Source organism: Nicotiana attenuata, chromosome 2, assembly GCF_001879085.1.
Source record: "Nicotiana attenuata strain UT chromosome 2, NIATTr2, whole genome shotgun sequence".
Lineage (NCBI taxonomy): Eukaryota > Viridiplantae > Streptophyta > Magnoliopsida > Solanales > Solanaceae > Nicotiana > Nicotiana attenuata.
Window position 1 is genome coordinate 61,412,126 of NC_031990.1, and position 14,118 is coordinate 61,426,243.

Below are 14,118 nucleotides of genomic sequence, written 5' to 3' on the forward strand. Positions count from 1 at the left end.
TTTAAGTAATTACCTAAGGCTTGCCTAGGCGTGAACAGGATTCAGTAGTTATTCAGGATTACTGACAGTTGGAGACTATTGTTTTTACCTAAACATGTTGTTCTAGGTGTTCAGCACATAGAAATTATGGCCAATTAGTTGTAAAGACTAAATGAAATTGTTTTATTCCTTTTCATGCATTCGTAATTAGCCTAAGTGTGCTTAAGCGAATATAAGTGAGATTCTAAAGACACGGTATCTAAATGAAAAGAGGTGCAGAATGATGTATATATGCAGAATCCTAAACAGGATTTCTATATGCAAAAATATTATAGTTACTAGTGCATGCAGAGATGATATATTTGTTAATGTTGTTTAGCCTAAAACAGGATCTCTAAGTGTACATGGAAGTAGGAACATGATTGCAGAAATACCGTTTATTAATACATTTAACGCAGGAATTGCTAAGTGGTATGATAGTGAAATGGACATGCTAAAAAATGATTAGTGTGTAAATCCTAAGGAACAGAATCTCAAATGCATGAAATGAGTCCTAAGCATGGATTCTATTGCGCAAGTAGGAATGTAAACCTAGTAACATAATTTCTACCCTTTTAATAGCTAAAACATGCATATTCCCCATCCCTTTTCACTAGCCAACCCCATAATGTTCACAAATTATTACAGACCAAATGATTGAATTACAAAAGAAGTGCAGAATAAGAAAATACAACCAAAGGGAGCCTGATCTTGACTTCCTCTCTGAGTTATGTAATTAACCACCTCAAAAAGCCAACATTTCAAAGCCTTTCTCATATCTGGGTGTGTCAGAGTTCCCTAAGGGCCTCAAAGGATCCCGGGCAGTGCTCACACCCAGATTTGCATAATCAAACAGAATGAGTGCAGTGTGGAAGGGTCGGCCCTTATGTGTCCAAGTTCAGAGGGAGCTCAAGGGTCCCAAGGCAAGGCTCACACAAGAGGGGCAGAACCTAGATTCTAAGAATATAGTGAAAGTGCAGAACACATTTTGAAAGATATTTATATAAGGAAGATGTACTAACAGTCCATTTTGAAAGCAATTAGAGACAGAGGTGATTGAAACAGTTGTAAATGAAACTCAAATTCCCAAGATGGGATCACACACAGAATCACAGTCATATAAAAGGGGTCAAGGGGTTTGGGACACACATACATCTGACTGTGAACACATAACCCCATTAAGGGTCGTAGGACTAGTTGGAGATGCACAGTAATGGCTGACATTGGCATGATCACAAACTAGTCAGAAAGAGCATAATCACATTGAGGGAGTAGGGACTTAGGATAGCAAGTCCATAGTAAGTGAAAAACATAAGGGAGTGCATTAATCTAGAGGGAAAGGGGATATTACAGCATGCTAGTAATGTAACTTGACTGCGGAACCACAAGCAGAAGTATGCAAGAATGAGGGAAACTGAAACAATTAAAGAAGCATATTGTTGTTGAGGCTTAAAAGAATTAACTAGGACATACCATTAGAGAAAGCAAGGTGCAGAAAGGTACAATAAACAGGATTCCACGGTCTAGCTTTGGCTTTCAGCCGGCTAGACAAAGCAGTAGCACAAATAATAATAGAGAAGGAAAGAGTTTTGAGTGTGTAAGTGTGTGTTGTGAACTCAATTGTTCGTCTCTTTGAAAGAAGAGAGGGTAGGGTATTTATAGTTTTGAAAACGAACGAAGAATAAGGTAATAAGTAAAGTCTTAACAGAAACATGGAAATAATCACAATCAGAATCAACTAACATAAGTGATTCCCTTTAATTAAGGAATCACTGCTTAACGGATACTAACAGGTTTAATTAAGGAACGAAATTAGTTTTGGGGACAGATCGATTATTGCCATATAAGGGGGCAGTAAAAGTATGAAGTAAATGACTGAGTCTAAGTACAAAAAATATACTTAATTTTGGGAAAGGATTCAAGGTAAAATATCACAGTAATGAAAGGAAGGGAATCAATCAATTTAGACAAAAGCGAGTAAAAATTAAGGTTTATAAGGGAACCCTTTGCAATCAGTTGCAACATTGAGGGAGTCAGAATCAATCAAGAAAGGATCATGATTCTGCACCTCAACATATATATAGCAAGGAATGAACAGGCATGCAGGGTAAAACATGCTGACAAAGAAACAAACAAACATACAGTAGCAGTAGGGGTAAGCTAGGGTTCAGTAGTAAAAGAAAACTATTCGAAGCACAGTAATCAGGTAGGTCAAGTAGTCACATAGAATCAAAGTGAAGAAGAATATAGTAACAGGTGAGAGAGTCGGAAACGAGTGAAGGTCTCACAGAAACAAGCAAGGAAAACCTTCTAAGTAATTAGGGTTTCAACAATAGTCGAGTTTAAGAGATAATAAGAACTCAGAATCAGATAAGTTAAACAAGGCAAAAAGATTCAAATGCAACGAACTTAATCGAACCAAACATGCGTATAAAATAAACCGAGAGAGTTTCAGAAGCCAGGTAGAGCTAAAACACTTAGGGCTTTTAGCATGATGAACCAGGTAGCAGCAAACATGGACAAACATAGTAAAAATCATAAAAACATACTGAAAATCGGAGAAAAGTTTAGGAAACCCTAATCGTTAAAAAATGGAGAGTCATTTTGAATGAAAAATCGAAGAGCCTTCGAGAAACACTTAAGAAGTTTGTAATAAGCACAGATCTAAGATAGATCTGAAAGAAAAATCGAACAACTCTTAGAGCTAGGGTTTCAAAGAACCCATAGAAAGTGAGAAAGGCTTTAAAAGATACCGATCTAGCCGGAAATGTCAAGGATCTGACTTGAACAGCCATGAATGGCCAGAGAAGGACCAGAGATCGAAGTCAAGCAAAGACTGGACCAGACCTCTTCAAGATTTGCCCATAGGATCACGAAAAATATGTAACTAGTAGACATAGGAGATGAGTACACATCTCAAAACTCCATGGAAGACCATGGATTAGGTGGGGATTGAGGTGGATNAGGGTAGGTGGGGAATCCGGGTTTGGGTTGGTATTAAAAGGGTTAGGGTCGGGTAAAAATTAAAATGGACTGGAGAATTGGGGCTTGATTTGGGTTAAATTTAGGCTAAAATTTAAACACAAATGGGATGTTATTTAAATAGCCAGTTTTCCCCTTTTTGAATTATAAAAAAAATGGTAAATAAATATCTGAGAATAAATTGAAAGCACTAAAATGACTCACAGCATGTAAATAACAATTTAAAAATATAGGTCTTAACTTTATGAATATAAAATACAATTAAATCTTAAAAAGGCTAATATTGCAATTATATGCGATTAGCTTTAAAAATACTAAATAAAATTGTAAGAATATGCAAAAGTTACCTTAACCATATTTTGGCATAAATATAAGGATCCAATAAGTGAATTATCAAAAAAAAGAAATTTGGACATAATTATTAGGATTTTATAGATGAAAAAGGGAAATAAATCAGTTTAAAAACCTTAAAAATTATGGAAAAAATGATAAAATGCTTGGACGTGCTTATATATGCATATATATGCAATTTTGAAAGTATTTTGCATATTGAAAATATATAGGGAAAAATTGGGTGTCAACACCAGGTAGAGCTAAAACACTTAGGGCTTTTAGCATGATGAACCAGGTGCAAAAAACATGGACAAACATAGTAAAAATCATAAAAACTTACTGAAAATCAGAGAAAAGTTTAGGAAACCCTAATTGTTAAAAAAATGGTGAGTCATTTTGAAAGAAAAATCGAAAAACCTTCGAGAAACACATAAGAAGTTTGTAATAAGCACAGATTTAAGATAGATCTGAAAGAAAAACCGAACAGCTCTTAGAGCTAGGGTTTCAAAGAACTCAGAGAAAGTGAGAAAGGCTTTAAAAGATACCGATCTAGCCGGAAAAGTCAAGGATCTGACTTGAACAGGCATGAATGGCCGGAGAAGGACCAGAGATCGAAGTCGAGCAAAGACTCGACCAGATCTCTTCAAGATTTGCCCATAGGATCACGAACAATATGTAACCAGTAGACATAGGAGACGAGTACACGTCTCAAAACTCCATGGGAGACCATGGATTAGGTGGGATTGAGGTGGATTAGGGTGAAATGGGGTGGTGGCGGCTAGGCTTTGGGTGAGGCTGCAGAGAGAATTTGAGAGAAGGGGATTCAAAGGCGGCGTTTGGTGAAAAGTGAATTAGGGTAAGGGGTCGTTCAGGTTTATTTTGGGAAGATTGAACGGTGGCCGTTGATCTGAATGATCAACGGCCTGGATTAAAAGGGTAGGTGGGAATCCGGATTTGAGTTGGTTTTAAAAGGGTTAGGGTCGGGTAAAAAATTAAAATGGACTGGAGAATTGGGGCTTGATTTGGGGTTAAATTTACACTAAAATTTAAACACAAATGGGTTGTTATTTAAATAGCCAGTTTTCCCCTTTTTTGAATTATAAAAAATGGTAAATAAATTTCTGAGAATAAATTGAAAGCACTAAAATGACTCACATCATGAAATAACAATTTAAAAATATAGGGCTTAATTTTATGAATATAAAACACAATAAAATCTTAAAAAGGCTAATATTGCAATTATATGCAATTAGCTTTAAAAATACTAAATAAAATTGTAAAAATATGCAAAAATTACCTTAGCCATATTTTGGCATAAATATAAGGATCCAATAAGTGAATCATCAAAAAATAATTTGGACATAATTATTAGGCTTTTATGGATGAAAAAGGGAAATAAATCAGTTTAAAAACCTTAAAATTATGGGAAAAATAATAAAATGCTTGGACGTGCTTATATATGCATGTATATGATATTTTGAAAGTATTTCGCATATTAAATATATATAGGGAAAAATTGGGTGTCAACAAGTACACCTGGCATAGCCAGCGTCACGGTTTTCGCGTGACAATAAAGAATAGCATAATGGGGCGACAGCCACTCCATGCCCAGAATAACACCAAAGTCTACCATGCTGAGCAATAACAAATCGGCTCTGGTCTCAAAACCACTAAGAGCAATCAAACACGACCGATAAACGCGGTCCATAACAAGAGAATCTCCAACAGGGGTAGAAACATAAACAGGAGAACTCAAAGAATCCCGAGAGACGCCCAAATACGGGGAAAAATAAGAGGAAACATAAAAATAAGTGGAGCCTGGATCGAATAGAACCGTTGCATCTCTATGACAGACCAGGATAGTACCTGTGATGACAGAATCGGAGGCGACAGCCTCAGTACGGGCAGGAAGGGCATAGAATCTGGCCTGGCCTCCCCCTCGAGGGCGACCTCTACCTCCTCGACCTCCACCTCTAGCTAGCTGACCAGGTGGGGTAGAAACTGGTGTTGTGATCATAGGCTGAGAACTCTGTGGGGCATGCTGTGGCTGAGAAGTCTGTGGAGGTGCACCCCTCCTAAGTCTGGGGAAATCCATCACCATATGGCTTGTGTCACCACACTCAAAACAAGCCTTGGGAGGACGTGGCGGCTGTGACTGGCTTGGGCCAGGTCTGCTGGACTGACCACTGGAAGCACCTCGTGCAGGAGGCGCGCTAGATACTAGTGGCGCATAATAAGGCTCCTGAGGTCCGGGAGGACCTGGAATACCACTGGCTGCTGGAAGAGCTGAACGAACAGGGCGACTCATATAACCCTACCATGACGAGCTGAAGCTGGGGCACGACACCAGAATAATGGCCCGACTCTCGAGACCTCTTGGCCTCCCTCTTCTCTCTATCCCTAGCATGCATACCCTCAATCCTCCTAGCAATGCTCACCACCTGCTGATAAGAAATATCCATCTCCAACTCACGAGCCATGCTAGACCTGATGCTTGGAATAAGCCCCTCAATAAACTGGCGAACCTTCTCGCAAACAGTAGAAACCAAGCTGGGGCATGTCTAGCCAAGTCGGTAAAATGGATAGCATACTCCGAGACAGTCATAGTACCCTAGAGCAAATGCTCAAACTCTGCACGCCAAGTGTCCCTGAGACTCTGGGGAACATACTCCCTCGTGAACATATCTGAAAACTGAGCCCAAGTCAGGGAAGCTGCCTCATCTGGACTGTCTAACTCATAAGCACGCCACCAGTGATAGGGGGCTCCTCAAAGCTAGAAGGTAGTGAAGGAAACCCCGCTCGATCCTAATATACCCATGGTACGGAGGATACGATAGCACTCCTCTAGAAATCCAAGAGCATCATTTGAGGCTAGTCCGCTGAATGTAGGAGGCTGATACTTCTTGAACCTCTCAAGCCTCTTCTGCTCCTCCTCTGAAGCTACTGCCATCTCCTCGGGCTGAGCTGGGGCTACCGGCTGCGCAGGGATAATGTCTGGGACCTGATCAACATGCACTCGCTGCTCAAGAGTGCGGGCGGCGGGAGTCTGTGCTCCTCCCCCAGCCTGGGATGTAGCTGCAGCAAGGGGAAGCAACCCTGCCTGAGCTAGAGTAGTGTGCATAGTCATAAACTGCGGCAGAGTCTCCTGGAGTGCTGGAGTAGTAGTAGCAGACGTATAAGGTGTCTGGACTCCAGCTGGAGCTGCTGGTGGCACCTAAGTGGCAGCTCGCGCGGGTGTCTGGCTGCACCACGTGCGCATCCTCGGCCTCTACCCCGGCCCCGGCCTCTGACGGCTCCAGTAGGGGGCGCGGGTGCCTGGTCGTCTCGGGTAGCACGTGTCCTCACCATCTATGAGAGAATAGAAGACAGAAGTTTAGAATTGTGATATCAAAATCACGCATGACAAGGAAATCAAATGAAGTGGAAATTTTCCTAACAGTTACATAGCCTCTCGTAGATAAGTACAGATGTCTCCGTACCGATCTGCGAGACTCTAAATAATCGGCTTGTGATTCATGACTCCTATCAACCTAGAGCTCTGATACCAGCTTGTCACAACCCCAGTTCGCCCTCCGTGAACTATCGTGATGGCACCTAGCCTCTAAGACTAGGTAAGCCTATCAAAAGCGAAAAAAGAAACAATTGCGGAAAGAAAATAATAAAAAACCGAGATAACAGAGAATAAACAATGCTTAAGATGCCGCCTGGCATATAACTGTACAAGAATCTCAATCTAACACTCCCAAAATCGGTAACCCCATGAATCACAAGCTAAAAGATTACATAATAAGCTCTAACTCCAGAAATGTCTACCAACAAGGGAAATACAGAAAAGGCTATACTAGTACTGAAAATAGAAAGGGACTCTTCGGTCTGCGGACGCGGCAGATATACCTCAGAGTCTCTACAAAGCGCCTCGCCTCAAGCGTGATAAGACTGTGTGGAAGTACCTGGATCTGCACATGAAAAACATGCGCAGGAAGAGCATGAGTACACCACAGCGGTACTCAGTAAGTGCCAAGTCTAACCTCGGTCGGGTAGTGACGAGGAAGGTCAGGGCCCTACTGAGGCTAAAGGAAATACAAGATATAACAGCATAAAATAAAACAATATACTTAAGTGCAACAGTAAGAAGTAACACAGGATAGAAGAACAACAACAACTTAAACAGAGACAAAATAATCACGAAAATAAATACAACTCAACGCAGAGATAACAACCGGGGATCTCCCAGGATACCGTCCTGTGGTCCCGAATATAAATATCCAGTGGATCTCCCGGAATACCGTCCCCTAGTCCAACTCATAGTGCGCGGGGATCTACCGAAATCCCGATTCGTAGTCCCAAATGTAAATACTCAGTACTGGGGGAATCTACCGGGTGCAGTCCCGTAGTTCCAATATAAAAGTGCAGGGGAATCTCCTAGAATACAATACCGTAGTCCCAAAGTAAACATACAGGGGGATCTCCCAGGATACCGTCCCGTAGTCCCAAAGTAAACACACAGCAACAACACGAAGAATACACACTTCAATTCAAATTCCATACCAAGGTAAAGCGAGTATTTCTAGCCTAGCATGCTCCACATAATCCAAATAAGGCAATTTGAGCAAGTAAAGCAATTAAGTGATCTAGACATACTTTCCTAAGCTAATAGCAGGCTTAAATTACACACGGTATGAACAGGAAACTGGAAATCACATTTATAGTTACATATAGAAACAGATTTTTCAATAATTAGCACAAGTACGCACTCGTCACCTCACGTACCGGCATTTCAATTGTCAACAACCAAATCCTAAGGGGAGTTTCCCCCACACAAGTTAGACAAGCCACTTACCTCGAACCGGCTCAAAATCAACCCGAAACCACATTCTTGCCACGAGTACTCGACTCCAAATGGTCCAAATCTATTCAATTCAATTGCATAATGTAAATAACACTTCAAGTAACTGATTCTACAAATAAATTCTAAGCTAATACGCGAAATCAGGTAAAATGACCAAAACGCCCTCCGGGCCCACATCTCGGAATCGGGTAAAATTTATATTTTTAAAATCCTCATACTCTCACGAGTCTAACCATATCAAAATTATCCAAATCCAATGTCAAATTCCCAATCAAAACTCGGAATTTAGGTCTAAGAACTTTCTCCATATTTTTTCCCCAATTTTCATCTCAAATCCGAAATTAAATGATACAACTAACAATAGAATAATGGAATACAACTGGAAAGGGATAAGGAATTGTTACCCACTGATTTTCTCTTCAAAAATCACCCAAAATCGCTATCTCCCGAGCTCCCAATTAATTTTTCTAACTTTTGAACTAAACCCTCATTCTGCCCCTTTTTCTGACCAGGGATTTCGCACCTGCGGTCCAATTTACGCATCTGCGAGACCGCTTCTGCGGTCAAAGGACCGCTTCTGCGATTTCCACTTAAATTCCCTTGGGCCGCACCTGCACTTCTTCTACCGCACCTGCGGAAACTGGCCTTCCCTCACGTGGCCGCATCTGCGGCTTGATTCCGCACCTGCGAGAGTCGCACCTACGGCCTCTCAACCGCAGATGCGGTTATGACAGCAGTCCTAAACTTCAGCTGCAACTCCAATTTCCCAATCTTTCCGTCAACAATCCGAAATCACCCTGAGGTCCCCGGGAACTCAACCAAAAGCACAAACAAGTCTAATACCGTTGAACAAACTTATACAAATCTTCAAAACACCTCAATCAACATCAAATCAACCAATTAGCATCGAATTCAAGCCTAAGAACTTCAAAACTCTCAAATACGCTTTCGATCAAAAAGTCTATCAAACCTCGTCCGAATAACCTGAAATTTTGCACACACGTCACATTCAACACTACGGAGCTACTCCAACATTCGGAATTCCATTCCGACCCCGATATCAAAATCTCACTACCGAACTGGAAACATCAAAATTTCAACTTTCGGCATTTCAAGCCTAATTAAGCTACGGACCTCTAAAACACAATCCGAACACGTTCCTAAACCCGAAATCACCCAACGGAGCCAACGGAACCAACAGAATTCCATTCCAAGGCCGTCTTCACACTGTTCCGACTACGGTCCAAATTCTAAAACTTAAACTCTCATTTAGGGATTAAGTGTCCCAAAACTCTCCGAAACTCCGAATAAATCCTCCCGGCAACTCACAACAACAGAAACAAACACGGGGAATGCAGTTAATAGGAGATCGAGGCGTTAATTCTTAAACGACCAGCCGGGTCGTTACACTGCTGACTGCGGATCGTCTCGAGATGTGCAGCTCACCTAAGTCTCCGCATCAACCATGCCCGCCAAACTAGGCCACTAGAAATACATGCGCATGTGCAACAAAAATGCACAGCAAATATAGAATGAGTACGAAAACAACGCGTAACAGTAAGTATCCAGTCTAATCTCGAAGAAGCAGAGACGAGAGGTCGACTTCGACACTTACTAGTGGTCCAATAATAATATACCAATAACATAGTAAGTCCAGGATTTTATTATAAATGGTTGTAACTCAATAGCATGAACCACGTAAATAATTCTTTTATTAATAGATAATTTCCAAATTTATTTTCATCATTTATACATTTATCTCAGGACAGGGAGGCAATATCATCATTTATAAATTTGCAAGTCAAGCAATACAAGCATGCGCAAACCATGCCAAGGTCGTACGACCCGATCCAACAATATTTAAACTGAGCACTGCTAGAGAGTCGAATGGCGCGAACCATAGATGCATCTATTTAATCTGCCGAGATGTTTGGCCCGTTCCAAAATAGACAAACACATTCAAGTAGTCAATCGAGAATTCATCAAGGAGCAATTATCCAAGAAAAGGAAATTCTCTTTTATAAGTCAATAAAATGATGTCTAGCCTTTTAGGAATTTATTTACACGTTCGATATGTTTTAAGCATTTTAAATTAACAACAAGATTTCAAATACTACAAGTAGAGCATGCTTTTGGGTCCTATTCTACCCAAACTTAAGCATAATAGTAGCTACGCACGGACTCTTGTCACCTCGTGCATACATTACCCCACAAATAGAAGCACATAACCAAGTATTTCACCTATGGGGTTAATTCCCTCTTACGAGGTTAGAAAGGAGACTCACCTCGCTCCGAAGTTCCATAACCGGCTTCCAAGCCCTTCGGACGACTCAAACTGATGCCCAACGCTCCAAAACTAACCAACAATTATGCAACCCATTAGTATATGCTCAAATACTCATAACAATTCAGTTTATATCAATTTCCCGACTTCGCACAAAAAGTTGACCAAATCGCCCTCGGGCCCACGTGCCTGGATTCCGAAATTTTTCGAAGATAAAGTTTACCCACCACCTCATGAACTCAAATATATAATTTACTCTCAATTTTATGTCCAAAATCGTGGTCAAAATCCAAGAATACCAAATTTCCTAGTTTTTCCTCAAAATCCCAACTTTCTACTAGTTTCCATGTTAAAACATATACATAATCGATGTATTTAACTCAAACTAGTATAACAACTTACCTCATGCTTGGTGGTGAAAATGGCACTCCCAAGTTGCTCCAAACTCGGCTCCCATGAAAGAAAATGGGGTGAAAATAAGCCAACCCCGATTTTAAAGAAACCTCATTGCCTCCAGCCTTTCCGCACCTGCGGTAACTTGACCACTTCTGCGGTTCCGCAGGTGCGGCCCCAATACCGCTTCTGCGGTTTTTCGCCAGGCCCCTCCATTCCGCATCTGCGGCTCCACACACGCAGGTGCGGTCTCGCTTCAGCGGTCCTTGACCACTTCTGCAGTCCACGCCTCCCCAGCAAAAATTCTGCTTCTGCGAGTCCCCTCCCGCTCCTGCGGGCCCGCACCTGCGGTGCTCTTCACGCAGGTGCGGTTAAACCAGAAGCCTAGCTGCTTCACCCCTTCCTCAAATTCCATTTTCAATCCGTTAACCACCTGGAATCCACCCGAGGCCCCCGGGACCCCTGTCCAATCACAACAACCAGCCCCATAACATAACGCGGACCTGCTCGAGACCTCAAATCACATCAAACAACGCTTAAACCATCAATCGCCCTCCAATCCATGCATAATGAACCTTTGAACTTCAAACTTCTTCATTCGATGTCGAAACCTATCAAATCACGTCCGATTGACCTCTAATTTTGCATACAAGTCACACTCGACATTAGGACCTACTCCATCTTCCGAAATCGGAATCCAACCCCGATATCAAAAAGTCCACTTCCGGTCAAACTTCTCAAAATTCTTCAAATTTCTAACTTTAGCCAAATGACTCCGAAATGACCTACGGACCTCCGAATTTACTTTTGATCGCGGTCCCGATACTAGAATCACCATACGGAGCTATTCCAAGACTCGGAACCCTAATCGAACATCGATAACACTGAAATGCACTTCGACCCAAACTTATGAAATTTCTTCCAAAAAGGCTAACTTCAACAATAGGCGTTGAAACGCTCCCGGGTCATCCAAAACCCGATCCGGACATACGTCCAAGTCCAAAATCATCACACGAACCTGTTAGAACCTTCAAATCTCGATTTCGAGATCGTTTACTCAAAATCCGATCTCAGCCAATCCTTTCAACTTAAAGCTTTCGAAATGAGAATTTTCTTTCCAAATCAACCCCGATCTTCCCGAAATTCTATTTCGACCACGCGTACAAATCATAATACCTGAAGTGAAGCTGCTCATGGCCTCAAGCCGTTGAACGACGTGCTAGAGCTCAAAACGACCGGTCGAGTCATTATAGGAACACTATTTTTTTTTTCTTCTAGGAGATTGTTTCTAATGTTTAGATTTATGATATATAAATATATAATTAATTATCAGCTCTCATAAACTTTACAATCTTAGCTAAGAGGTCCCTCCGTTACTTCTTTAGAAGAAATACTACTTATGGTAATATGATATAATGGAGACATGATAACCGATAACTATCAATTTCCACATCAACGAATGATTAATCGAAGTAAGCAAATGGCATAAATATGGCTCGTGCTCTATTGTTACTTACACACTGAGAAAGAAAATCAAAATTATAGATACTATAACTTAATAGTTAATATTTACCCACACCGAGCTATCACTAGTAATGAGGATAAAATCTAAATGTAATTATCTCCGTATATATAATAAAATAACCTTAGACACTTAAACAAAACCACTATGACTATATGGTTGATTATTGTTGGAATTTAAACTAGGGCACTCTACCACTTTATTGAAAGTTAAAGAAATGGGTAACACCATTCAAGAAAAAAAAAAACCAAAAAAAACATATAACGCACAAAAGGATGGAATAGCGGGAAAAACATAAAACACAGTAATAATATTAAAAAGATAATTCCAATCTTACAACATGTTGGACTGATGACTTATATAGCTATTGTTTTAACTCTTGAACTCCTAGTAATATGAAATATAACTATTGACCATTATATGTGACACAAAAGACACACAAATAGGATATTTAAGCTTGTTATTTCCAAAAATTCAATTACGCATGCTAGGTCTTGAAGTCCCAGGATTCTTCGGAATGACAGGAACTACTGAAGAAGTAGATCCATTGGCACTGTTAGCAGAAGGGGCACCAAAGGTGAGTCCTGAAACCATATTTTGAAATGGAAAAGAGCCATAGGAACCATATGAAGACAATGTCCTAGCACCAATAGGTGCCAAGGCACTTCCAAAGGTGAGAAATGGGAATGAATTATTACTAGTCACCATTTGTTGGTTTTGTGCCTTTCTTTCAACTTTCTTCTTTATGCTTTCCAATGCCTCCTTCAGTTGTTGCAGTTGAAAAAAGTTAAGTTCTTCAATTGGAGCTTCCCACCAATGATCGCTATCTCTCTTCCTTGCTTGTAGGGCTTCTCCGCGATTTTTTTCCATTTGGAGAATCCCCTCAATATTCGTGAGCTCCATATTGAGATCACGAACACTAGCATTTCGATGAGCCACAATGAGCTGGTCATGCCCATTATTTGATGGATAGTTCCTCGTGAGAAACCTATCTACCACTGAATCCACACACGGGTGGCCAAACGAGTAAACTTTCTTGCCCGGAGAAAATACCACAAGGGCAACTTCAACACCACATAGTGTACAAAGTTCACTAGCCTTCTTGAAGAGGCCAGCACGACGTTTAGAGAAAGTCACTTGCAAGTTACTTTCGTTTTGCATCTTCACCATGTCAACCTTTTGGCGACCCTTACTCCTTCTAGCCATGGCTGAGTAAACACTCGAGATTTGAGAAACAAAGAAATTGGTGATTTTGAGTCTCAAAACCGAGAGCTTTATATAAGATATTGTGATTTTACATTCTCATTGTCATTGTTTTAGGGAAATGAATTCAAATAACTTCGGAATCTAGAAACTTATGTTCTTTCTTTTTTTGAAGGATTTGAACCAAACCCATTTTGCCTCCATTCTTTGTTTCTTTTGTCTCGCCAGCGCTAGTTTTAAATGATCATAATTAGACAATACATATTTTTCTTAATTTGAATTATGTTATTGGATTGCACTTGACCACCATTTTATTTTGGAACAAGTTAAAAATAGTTTTAAAAAGAAAATATTAAATGATCAATATAACCTTTTATTTTGCTAATATATCGTTTAAGTAATTGTTTGAGGAAAATTAAATCAAATTAAATGGGAGAAATTTATGCTCTTTCTTTTTTGTAAAAGTATTTGAACCAAACCCATTTGGCCTTCATTCATCGTTTCTTTGTCTCGACAGTGCTAGTCCGTAATGAT

At 40.4% G+C, this 14,118-nt stretch overlaps 1 protein-coding gene across 1 annotated transcript; it reads right to left on the reverse strand.

Moving 5' to 3' along the window:
- On the reverse strand, window positions 12,805–13,587 carry LOC109223001 (agamous-like MADS-box protein AGL62). Its single transcript, XM_019387274.1, has one exon. The coding sequence runs from the start codon at window positions 13,585–13,587 to the stop codon at window positions 12,856–12,858; it is 732 nt and encodes a 243-aa protein (XP_019242819.1). The 3' UTR covers window positions 12,805–12,855.

What these genes read in the sequence shown, in the direction of transcription:
- LOC109223001 (XM_019387274.1), bottom strand. Translation starts at nt 13,587, where the DNA reads ATGGCTAGAAGGAGTAAGGGTCGCCAAAAGGTTGACATGGTGAAGATG.